General features: G+C 39.1%; 1 protein-coding gene across 1 annotated transcript; it reads left to right on the top strand.

Moving 5' to 3' along the window:
• Window positions 1-3,879: 3,879 nt before the first annotated feature.
• On the top strand, window positions 3,880-11,687 carry LOC139651391 (glycogen debranching enzyme-like; the record flags this gene model as incomplete). Its single annotated transcript, XM_071528287.1, has 4 exons — window positions 3,880-3,951; window positions 8,046-8,174; window positions 9,892-10,102; window positions 11,518-11,687. Coding segments are annotated over exons 2-4 (469 nt in total), but the record flags the coding sequence as incomplete, so codon positions are not given.
• Between the last annotated feature and the right edge of the window lie 640 nt (window positions 11,688-12,327).

Below are 12,327 nucleotides of genomic sequence, written 5' to 3' on the forward strand. Positions count from 1 at the left end.
CTTGAAAACATTAGATCTGAGCCACAATGTTATTGAGTTTCCCAGCCTCATTTTCTAGTCCCCTACCACCATCAGCTGGTGAAACAGAGCAAAGGCAAAGATGAACCACATGTTTAACTCAACCAGCAGGCAAAAGTATGACATAAGTGTAGAATGTATAAATTATATGAACAGTATAATATTAAGATTTATACTTTGTCAAACTGCTTTGTGTGACGTATCAAAGGTATGCAATAGGTGCAGTTGCCATTAGCATTTAGTAGATGTCAACAGAGGTTGGGACATGAGTCACATGACTTGGACTCGAGTCAGACTCAAGTCACAATTGTAATAGCTTGAGACTTGACTTGATGCATGAAGAGAAGACTTGAGACTTGACTTGACTTGGGTTCTGGTGACTTGGGACTTGACTCTGACTTGTACTTTGATGACTTGAAAAGGTTTGACTTGAAATCTTGTGTTTGTGTAAATGACTTAGATTGAAAGTGATGAGATTTGTTTTCTGAATTTGTATGGAATGATTGAATTTATTGAAGTTGAAACTGATTATAGAAATCAAACTCATGATGCTCTTACGTTTGTATCCTATTAAAACCATATTGCATTGAAAAGTCCTATATATTTGTAATTTTCTTTAAGATATTAAATTGATACTGGACTCTTTGATTTGTTCTGACTTGACTTGCTGTTCTACATTTAGACTTGAGACTTGACTTGGACTTGTGCCTCAAGACTTGAGACTGACTTGGAACTCGCGCAAAGTTGACTTGGTTAGACCTCTGGATGTCAAGCATAGTGAATCAGAGAGGCAAATACTGTAAGTTGTGTCAGTGACAAGGCACTTTTTTGTAATTGTGTTGCAGAGTAAAAACATCTATGATATATTGTCCAATAAATAAGAAGGAAGTAGTCTTACCAGGGTGTGACAAAGAGTAATTCGAGAAGTGTGACATGGAGGGAGAGAGAAAGATGCAAAAGAAACAAACACTCAGGGAAATCAATATTCATAAATTGGACTACTGAATCGGGTTTCCTCGGTCAAAAGACGGCTGGTACCATTTGTTAATCCATCTCTTCTCCATCACATGCCATTATAGCTCAGCGGAGTTGCTGTTGAGACGATGGACACCGATACAGCTGGTCAAATCTTGGGAAAGATTATTTGAAAACAAGATACTATGAGATTATGTTGAAGCTGCACTAGGCAAACCTTGGCGGTCCCAAGTGGCAGCCAGAGGTAACTGTTTGAATTTTTGAAGTTTGAAGGACTTCATTACCCAGAAATCCTCTAGTACAGTGATTCTCAACCTTTTTCATATCAAGGACCCCTAATTTAGTCCACATTAGAGCCACGGACCCGCATTTGATGAGATTTTAAGAGGTTTTAATCTCAATGTAACTTCCTAGTTAAATAAATGTTATATATATTTTGTCTCTCAGACTCAAATCTAAGAATATTTTTTTATTGTTAGATATGATTTTGTCCAGAATTCCATGACTATCTTTATTGTAATTAGAGAGATTACAGTGAAACTATGATCAAAATCTACATTCTCTAATTGTGTTAACTCGTAAATGGTGAAGTTTGACAATTCATCAATTTACTGGGGACCCCCTGGAATCCCCTCAAGGACCCCTGGTGGTCCCTGGACACCACGTTGAGAACCACTGCTCTAAGGAGACATCAACAAACTAAATATCTTCTTCTTCTTCAACATTCATGTGCTATTGGATATATTGAAAAAATTAATTTCCTACTTGAAAATTTCACAAGTCGGATGATTAACTCGGAAACTTTAGGTTTGTGTCAGTCTGCGCAGCAAGTAAACAAATACCCATGCATCTTTATTGCAAGTTTTTAGCTAATCTTACCTAACATTTGTTTGAATGAAGTTCGTCAAATTAAAATAAAAAATATAAAAAAATATGTTGGTAATACAACACTACTGAGATTTTTAGTTCAAATTTATCCAAATGCCATTTTTAATTTGTCCTCAGCTTATGCATTCATGAAAATAAAGTGAGTGAAAGAAACACTCAAGAAGGAACAAGATTCTTAATAACCGGACATGAAAATTGATTGTCTTTGCACATTTCATTTATTCATTCCAGAGTTTCTGTACCATTGAATAGGTGAGGTGGGTCACCCTGCATTAAGGAGCTGCTAACACTAAAAGAATGTCATTAGTCTGGGTTTCAGTGGAGAGTTTTAGTGTCCCATGATGGTCTAAATCAGTGATTCTCAACCTTTTTCATATCAAGGTCCCCTAATTTAGTCCACATTAGGGCCATGGACCCCCATTTAATGAGATTTTGTCTCTTGGACCCAAATCTGAAAATATTTTTTATTGTTAGATATGTTTTTGCCCAGAATTCCAGGACTATCTGTATTGTAGGTAGAGAGATAACAGTCAAACTATGATCAAAACAGTCATTCTGCTACATTCTCTAATTGTGTTAACTTCTTGTAAATGAAATAATGCTGAAGTTTAACAATTCATCAATTTGCTGGGGACCCCCTGGAACCCCCTCAAGGCCCCCTGGTGGTCCCCAGACCCCACGTTGAGAAACACTGGTCTAAATGCTGTTTCAGAGGCTTTTCCGCCCTGACAAGAATAAAACTCTGGGGAAAACATTTTTGGCATGAATATGGTCAAATTTAAAGATATTGAATATGGACATAAAATATCGACTCACTGTCACTTCCAGTCTAAAAATATCTGTATTAGTATCTGCCTTCAAAAACCCATATCAGTCAAACCCTAATGCACAAGGCTCAGCTGAAAGGCCGGTGGATGTGAAGTCTCAAGACAATAACAGCTGTGGAATCCAGTTTACAGAAGTTCCTCATATGTAAACTGAACAGTTTACATAGAGGAAGAATGGCTCTGTGGCAAAGATACAATTTACTCATCTGTTTTTCTGTAATCCTCCACTCATTACTGCCTATATAAAGGAATCAGTTATTGTAAATCAGATTACAGAAATTCAAAGTAATCCCTCTGTGATTGCTGATTACATTTGAAATTACTTTATCTGTGTAACCTGATAAAATAATCCAGGTATTACGGTTCCAGGTATTGGCCAACACTGTTGCAGTAACAGGCTTGGTTGTTTCCTTCTGTCTGTCTGCCTGACAACTGCACTGCAGTCCCAGGTTATGTAACTCCCCTGTGTGTGTGTGTGTGTGTGTGCCTGTGTGTGCGTGTGTGTGTGTGTGTGTGTGTGTGTGTGTGTAGAAATTGCGCAACTGAAATTATGCGCTAGAATTGTCTTTGTGAGCAATGATATATTGGAATGCATCATGTATTGCTGTAAATACACCACATTGTATACAGTATGGATTTGCTAACATCACACACTATTACAACCCAGTAGAGTAGCTTGTCTTAGTAAAAGACTTGAAAAGAAAAATAAATCAGAGATCATGACTTGGCAGTTAAAAGGTCATAAAAATTCATGGCAAGAAAAAACATGAACTTGTCTGTTCACACTGCAACCAAAATGACACTGAAGATGAGATGCATTTCCTTTTCCTCCCCCTGTCAGAGGGAGCTTTGTGATAGAAATATGAAAATTGTATTTGTGGTGGAGAGCCAAACAACTGACATTGCTGCAGATTTTGTATGCTTATACTGCTGAAAAATCCTCCTGCAATTCCTGAAAGTTATTGTTTTTCTGTCTGTAAATGTTGTATGCATGTAGAATGGCAGTGCACGAGTGTATTGGCAACACAAGAGGGAATGGAACCATAGTTGAGTCAGTTTAATAGAATTACATAATATATGTTTTCCGTTGTATTCGGGTCATTACGGTAGTGGCTCTCGGCCTGCGGGCCACGCCCCCTTTGACAGTTACCATCCTGCCTTCCATCCAGGAAAAATACAGCTGGGCTGTACAGCAAACTATTCTCCTCCTGTTGCTTTGACGAACTGAAGACACAACTGACAGGTGATTAAGAATGGACATTTCAACATGCTTTTACATTACCGTATAAAATTGTCAAAACCTACGAGTTTGCACCTTTATCGAGTATTAGGTAACGCTACGGTCAAGTCGGAAGATATGCTATTAGTTTACAGCTGACACGAGTTTATATATTAATCTGACGCTTTAATGCAATGTCTTACTATGCTATTAATCATTCCAGCCTAATGCCCTTTTTCTATCCTAGCCCCGATACATTATCTATTGTATGGAGCGAACTTCACGCCAACTGTCATTCAAAAATCTGTCTGTTAAATGCTTCCTTGCTTAGCGGCAAAGGTACATGCCTCATAAAACATGACTCATGACCTGTTCTAAATCTAAAGGGGGCACACTTCAATTCGGCATACATATAATCCACCGGGCGGTGCTTCTTTTAATAAAAATTCAACTTTAAATATAAGTTTACACCGCTCGGTACCGCCCACCATGGTGTGTTTTGGTGGAAGAAGTGGTATATGGCAGAATATATGTATGCCGAATTGAAGAATGGCTCCTATTAAAAGGATTAGGTCTTGAGTTAACTATATTTTGTGGGGTATGTTGCCGATAAGGAAGCAACATTACACTACCAGACTTTTGAATGGCATTTGGCGTTACGTTCTCTCCATGCGAGACGGCACGTACCGGGGCTATCCTATGCCTATATATATGCTACTGCGAGACTTCCTGCATCACTGTTGGCGACTAATTAACTGTCATCTTTACGTGACTGTAGCTTTATATCTCTGTCTGTCACTTGGTCTCGGTGTGGACCGGGTGTACCGAACAAACTGAACGGTGGTCGGTAGAGTTTTATAAATAGATAGTGTGACATTAACGGCTGGATTCCTGACCTTGTCCCCCTGTGAGTTATCATCAGACCGAAGCACTGCGCAGACTCAGTGGGAGGGTCCAGGGGAGTTCAGTGACTGTGGATGCATTTACCTGCTAAGATCTGATGGTTCCACTCTGCAGAACTGACAGCATGGATCCCACTTTAAGACAAACTAGACTAAATACAGCCTGTGGTTCCAGGGGTCCAAGGAATAGTTTAATTTCACTATAATTTAATTCACCAGAAATGATCCCAATTAGATAGAAAGTATAAGACTGACTAATTTACTTCTAATCATTAGGGATGGGACCGCTTATCTCACGATATGATTCAATATGCAATATGGGGTTCATGATACAATACAACCACAATACCATGTAATAAATAAAAGTTCCATGACAACAAAGTCTGACTGTGAAGAAGTCACAAATCTTTGTAGCAATACTGGCTTTAAAAACAGAGTTTACAAAGTGCTTTGACAGACAGAATAAAAGCAGAATACTCAAATTATGAATTTAAAAGGCAATAAAATAATAATAATAAACAGGGATCGTAGGATGAGAACCAAGATAAACAGTAAAATGGAATAAAAGTAAGATAGAATTAAGACAGAGTTAAGATAAAAGACGTAAAAAGACAATAGAAAGATGATAAAGAGACAATAAAAAGCCGATAAAGAGACAATAAAAAGCCGATAAAAGATAAAAAGACGATAAAAAGACGACATCACATAAAAGCAAGTCTATAAAAATGGGTATTAAGAAGTGATTTAAGAAGAAAGAATGTAAACAGAGAAAACAACAATTTAAAAATGTCATCACAAAGTGCAAATAATATCATTGTGAATGGAGAGCTTGTGAAATCGTGATGGGCAAGCCGTCTCAGAATAAAATGTAGCTAATATCGCGATACATTTTTCTGACCCATGATACGTATCGTCACATTTTTGTATTGCGATATATTGAATTTCGATCCCTACTAATCATAGGTCTCACTCTCACCACTATCTTGCGTGTACAGTGTATAGACAGGTATGCAATTCAATACTGAATCAACAACAACAATCAAAAATATTCCTGTATGGTTTCCCTGGAACTAAATCAGGTCAAATGGAGGTCAGTAAGGTTTAATGCGATTTAATCAGAAAATTCAACTGAACTGTAGTCCCAGAAATTGTAATTGTAATCAGATTGCACATCGTAGATTACACAAAAACCAGCCGCTTTGTTTTGTAATTGATTGTGTAAGGCAAGTGTTACAGTTAGACTTCCCACCACTGGATGCTGAAACAGGCTAAAGTGGTTGTGGGTTTATTTACTTTTGCCTCTGGCCTGAAGTTTCATTGGTTTTGGGTCTAACTTATCCATGTTGAAATGTAGGCTGCTGTGCTAACACCTATTCAGAACCTACTAGGGCTTCCAGCATGATTAGGCTGCTATGATCCTTACTGTAAATGCTTGTGTTTCCAGTAAAAACTATGTATTTATAGTTTTTTTCTGATTGCTTAGGCACTATCTTTGAAACTATAGGCTATTTTTGCAAAACGCTACACACTAACCACAAAACCTTACACCGAACCAGCAAAACAGTATACATCTCTTGCAAAAGCAAACAATTCTTGCAAATCTTTTTTAAAAAATTGTCTTTTTGCATCAATACAGTACACACAAACCATCATTTGAATAAGCACACGAAGCACCAACTACGCACTGATAGTATAAAAGAAAAACACTTGTGGCTTTTGCTTTTTCTGTGTGCAGGGCAGAGCAGTTTGCAGTAAAGTTTTGTCATACATGTAGTAAACACACACACACACAGGTATCCAAATGTGTAAAGTATGGATGTGTATTCCGAACATAACACACTATCAATAGAAATTAGGGGAAAAAGTTTTTTTTTTTTTCTCAAAATGTTCTACAGTAACACTCCTCAAACAACAAAAGCGCAGTAGAAGAAAACAAAAACATTTGTGCTCGAAAAAAAAGAAGAAGAAGAAAGAAATAGGCTAAATCTCGCCTTCTTTGTGGGTCTGGCCATAGGTTTACAGTGTTGCTAGAAGTGTGTTATTACTGTAAATTGCAAACTGAGTGAGTCTGATGCCTTGTTTTTACTTACTTGCTTTTGCACTATCCCCCTTTGCTGCTGTGACACCATAAATTTCCCCGTTGTGGGATTAATAAAGGATTATCTTATTTTATCTTATCTTATCTTATCTTATCTTAAAGCAGTGAGTTGTGTTTACAGTTTTGCAAAAAGTGTGTTATAAAATTACAAACTGAGTGTAAAGCAGAGAACGTGCATTCAGTTTGGCACACTTGGTAAATGCCTTGACTACAAGTGTTAATGATTTCAGAGATAGTGCTTCAAGAATCACTGTTAGTGTTTAAGCATTCAGAAAAAACTATAATCATTTTTATTGAAAAAAAATCAAGCCTCAATGCTCCTGCCTTTGAACTCTTTTGGACTTTGGAAAGAACAGACTGCTCCAGTTAAATCTGAGGAAAAGTTGTAGCCAAAATCAATTTTTAGCAGCTGTTATTGTCTGTTTGAGCTGTCTGAGCCTAAATACAGTACATTGTGTGCAAAGTATTTGGTCTAACTTCCTTATACTGAGTTACAGCCTCCTTTTGCACAACCCGTGTCTCAATTGTCTCATTGCTTAAAAAACCTTGTTTAACCCTTCTCACCCTCTTTATTCACATCTCCCCTTTATATTCCTATTGACTCCTGTAAAAGATCCTAGAATGACAATCCACATTGTGCTTGAACTATGCAGATACCCTGCTTAAAATTTTAATTTTTCTTCAAACACATAAAAAATTCTGCCAATGGGACATGATAAATCCACTTGTTTCCAATGCAGCTTCACTTTTCTTGAGATTTCACTTTGCTTCAGTATCGCTATCACTCCACTACTATCAAGAAAACCACACTTGATTCAAGAAAATGGATTGGCATTGGAAGTTATCTCACCTCATCAATGGATTTCTTCCCTTGTTTGAAGAAAAATATGATTTCAGGATTCAATACTAGATTAAAAGACTTTGACCAATGACCAAGACCTCAGGACAAAATAAGAGGTTCAGTACAAACCACTTCAAAGCCGTCGAGAACTGAATCTCACCATCGTACGACATTAGCGCAGTGTGAACGAATGCCAATGGAAAAAGTGTTTCATCGGAGATAAAAGGGTCTTACTGCTGAGTAAGCTCTCTTCTCTTCTCTCCTCTCCTCTCTACAGGAGGGATAGGGGTCAGTGAGTTCTGAAGAGATCTTTCCAAGATGTTGCCTCAACACCTGAAGCAGATCCGAGTCCTTATGCTCAACGACAAGGAGAATCTAGAAAGGACTCTGTTCAGGCTCGACCAAGGTAACACTTCCATTAATCAACCGTCCCATCTGTCCCATCCCATTTCATCTTCCATATATAGTACTATAGAGCAGTGATTCTCCACCTTTTTCATATCAAGGACCCTTAATTTATTCCACATTAGAGCCATGGACCCCCATTTGATGAGATTTTGTCTCTCGGACCCAAATCTGAGAATATTTGTATTGTTAGATATGATTTTGTCTAGAATCCCATGACTGTCTGTATTGTAGGTAGAGAGATAACAGTGAAGCTATGATCATATAGTCATTCTTCTACATTCTCTAACTGTGTTCACTTCTTGTAAATGAAATAATGGTGAAGGTTCACGATTCATCAATTCATCAATTTGCTGGGGACCCCCCTGGAAGCCCCTCAGGGACCCCTGGTGGTCCCCGGACCCCACGTTAGACGTTGCTATAGAGGATTCCACCTATATGGCCGATGCTGTTAGTGATATTTTTTGGAGTTAAAGCTGCCGATAGCTGATATTTTGTGCCAATAATCAGCTGCAAATTTGACCATTTTCATGTTTCACCCAGAATTTTATGGTTCGCAGGATGTAAGATTAGAATCAATTCAGGTTAAGGCTTCCCATAAGTAGTATTGTTCAATTATACAATAAATATGTAATCAAACAAACTGCATTATATCCATTATATTGGAGGTGGACGACACAGATTGACCAATTTTTAATAAAAGGCAAATATTGGAGATGTATTGGCAAATGTACACATCGGTCTAACCCTACTATAGCCTGTCTGGATATAGGGAAGTCTAGATAGAACCCTCTTCAGACTAGACCAAGGTAACCGCTTCTCTATCTACTCTATATCTAAGGTAACTACTACTCTCAGAGATATATCTGACTTATATCTATGTTTCCATATTGTATTATCTGTCTGGGCTTGTTCACATCGGACTTGTGGTTGAACGCCTGCCCCGTCAGTTTGGTTTCCCAATCACACCCCAACCACTCCCTGACTCACCTGAGAGCTGTTTTCAGGTGCTTTGTTTTAAAGTGACAAAGCAGTTGAACCCAAGATAGGAAAATAACCAGAGAGTCACACATTTAATGAAGCTTAAGGACCATTTGTTGTCGACAATCTCGAACTACTCCCAAGCATCTTTGTATGTGCGGCAACACCATCTCTTTTTACTTCTCCCTCATTGCAAGTAGCCTTATAGCATCAAAGTAGTATCCATATCCACTTTGTGATTCATATCATGGATCGTGATACTGCCTCGAAAGGTTGTGATATGATATTTTGGCCATATCGTCCCCCCCCCCCCTACCTAAGTCTCCGCTCAGCTACCTTGACCAAGATCCAAGTGCCTCATGGATCTACTAGCAGGAAGGAGCAGATAGTTGTCTAGGAGAGTGTAAGTGTAAGTCAGTGTACCATTTGACATTTACAGCACTCTGAACCTGATAGGGATTTTGTGCACTGGCTGTTAAACCGGCCTATATATAGACGGACGTGTCATGGTCCAGATTCTGAAGGATCTCACCACCGGCTCACTGTTCCAAGTCAACTGGAATATAGAATTAAATAATTGTTTCATCGATGCAAAGAGGAACTTGGAGGGACAACCTTCCCAAACAAGATGAAATTGTACTTCCGTAAACATATTAAGCATACTAGTAATATGTCTCTACACTGTATTTTTTAAAAATCTGGACATAAGTCAAATCAAAATGTGTCTCCCCCCTCAGGTTTTGAGCTTCAGTTCCGCCTCGGCCCGAGTCTCCAGGGCAGGAACGTCTCGGTGCACACCAACTACCCGGCCAAAGGGCAGCGGTATCAGCGCAACACCTTCCAGGTTTTGGCGTGGAACAACCCGACAGGAAGGGAGGACGACTCCGACAAGTTCTGCTGTCTGGACCTCAAGATAGCCGGGTCCTACCAGTACTACTTTGGACATGGGTAAGACCCTCCTGATACTGCATTCTGTATCAGATCTGATAATGAACAATAGGTCGTTCTGTTGCCCTCAAGATAGCTGGGTCTTACCTAGTGATGTAGCGGCAAATTAAAAAGACAGTCAGTTATCATAAGGCAAGCAACCATCAATATAGAAAAAAGCTATTATATTTTCAGGAAGGTATTGATTTATGTTTTATCTTAAAATACCCCATTTACCTATAACTTACATCAGTCGGATACTGTGTGCTATTATGTATAGCTGTGGATGAGACGATGCTACTACTACTACTACTAGTACTACTGCTACTGCTAGTACTGCTGCTGCTACTACTACTACTACTACTACTGCTAGTACTACTACTACTGCTACTACTACTGCTCCTGCTACTGCTGCTACTACTACTACTACTGCTAGTACTACTACTACTGCTACTACTACTGCTCCTGCTACTGCTGCTACTACTACTACTACTACTACTACTACTACTGCTACTGCTACTACTACTGCTCCTGCTACTGCTGCTACTACTACTACTACTACTACTACTACTACTACTGCTACTACTACTGCTACTGCTACTGCTACTACTACTGCTACTACTACTACTACTGCTGCTGCTACTACTACTGCTCCTGCTACTGCTGCTACTACTACTACTACTGCTAGTACTACTACTACTGCTACTACTACTGCTCCTGCTACTGCTGCTACTACTACTACTACTACTACTACTACTGCTACTGCTACTGCTACTACTACTGCTCCTGCTACTGCTGCTACTACTACTACTACTACTACTACTACTGCTACTACTACTGCTACTGCTACTGCTACTACTACTGCTACTACTACTACTACTGCTACTACTACTACTGCTACTGCTGCTACTACTGCTAGTACTTCTACTACTGCTACTATTTCAACATCCGATACTGATACTACTACTTCTTCTACTACTATTACTACAGTATCAAGTACAATACGAATCAGAGATATGTAATGCAGTTGGTGATGCAATGTTGCACAAGAGAACGCAATCTATACTGTATGACATAACTAGCAGGGTCATATGGACGCTAATTTGGTCATGGATGAAACTATATACACCCTGACATAAAATCATGTAAGACTGATATAACTGCATGTAACGCATTAACATGATAGTAGCTGGGCATGGCAGAGCTATTAGGATGATATAATGTAGTATTGCAGCATTTAAATTGGTAATCTGTGACATTTAGTCTCCATCTTTGGTGCTAAGCACTCACTGATGTGGTGTTTCTGCACTTCCCAGAGATCACCTGTCAATCAAACAGTGTGTCCAGTCCAGTGATGTCTTCAATAGAAATGAATGATAAATATATGCTATACGATAAAGATAATGTATCTTAGCTGTTTTCTCTTTTGTCCATAGAGAGACAAAGCGGTCAGGAGGAGGCTACTTCATAGTTGACCCTGTCCTCCGTGTTGGAGCAGAAGACCAGCCCCTGCCATTAGACTGCATCACCATCCAGACATACCTGTCCAAATGTCTGGGATGCCTGGACGACTGGCCGGACAGGCTGAGAGTCGCCAAGGAGTCAGGTAAGAGAGAGAGAGAGAGAGAGAGAGAGAGAGAGAGAGAGAGAGAGTGACATATCATATCAGGGAAAAACATGTGATGAACTGATGAAACTTTGTCTAGGAGAAGAACCACACTTTAAACACTTAGCCGCACAATATGTAACACTCTGCCATGATATCAGAGAAAAAATGAATGTTAATTAGAACTTCTTGAATATTGTAACACTATGTTGTTAGAGAGAGAGAGAGAGAGAGAGAGAGAGAGAGAGAGAGAGAGAGAGAGAGAGAGAGAGATGTTAGACAACTTTATAAAGGATTTGTATCATCCACACTTAGAGCTCATTACCGTGAAATATATTCTTTTGCTTATGGGCCTGCTACCCCTGGGCTCCATAGGCTTGCTCTTTTAACCAGCTTCCCTGTGTGAAAGAGAAAGGGAGACAAAGAGATTTATAAGAATGTCTGAACCATATTTACATTACGTTCTGTTCGTCCTCACCTTGAACTCGGATGGCAGCGTTCTGATTAATCATTACCCAGGCTCTGTGTGTGCAGGTAGGGGGGGGGGGGTTTCCCTACAGCAATCAATACAGTATCACATCATTATTATTAGTAGTAGCAGTACTTTCTTGGACTCTGCATTCACTAATAAAGTGCTATC

The sequence above is a fragment of the Centroberyx affinis genome, unplaced genomic scaffold (genome assembly GCF_046629955.1).
Source record: "Centroberyx affinis isolate AG114_WGS23_722 - 3 ecotype Tasmania unplaced genomic scaffold, CSIRO-AGI_Caff_v1 ptg001652l_1, whole genome shotgun sequence".
In the NCBI taxonomy this organism is placed as follows: domain Eukaryota; kingdom Metazoa; phylum Chordata; class Actinopteri; order Beryciformes; family Berycidae; genus Centroberyx; species Centroberyx affinis.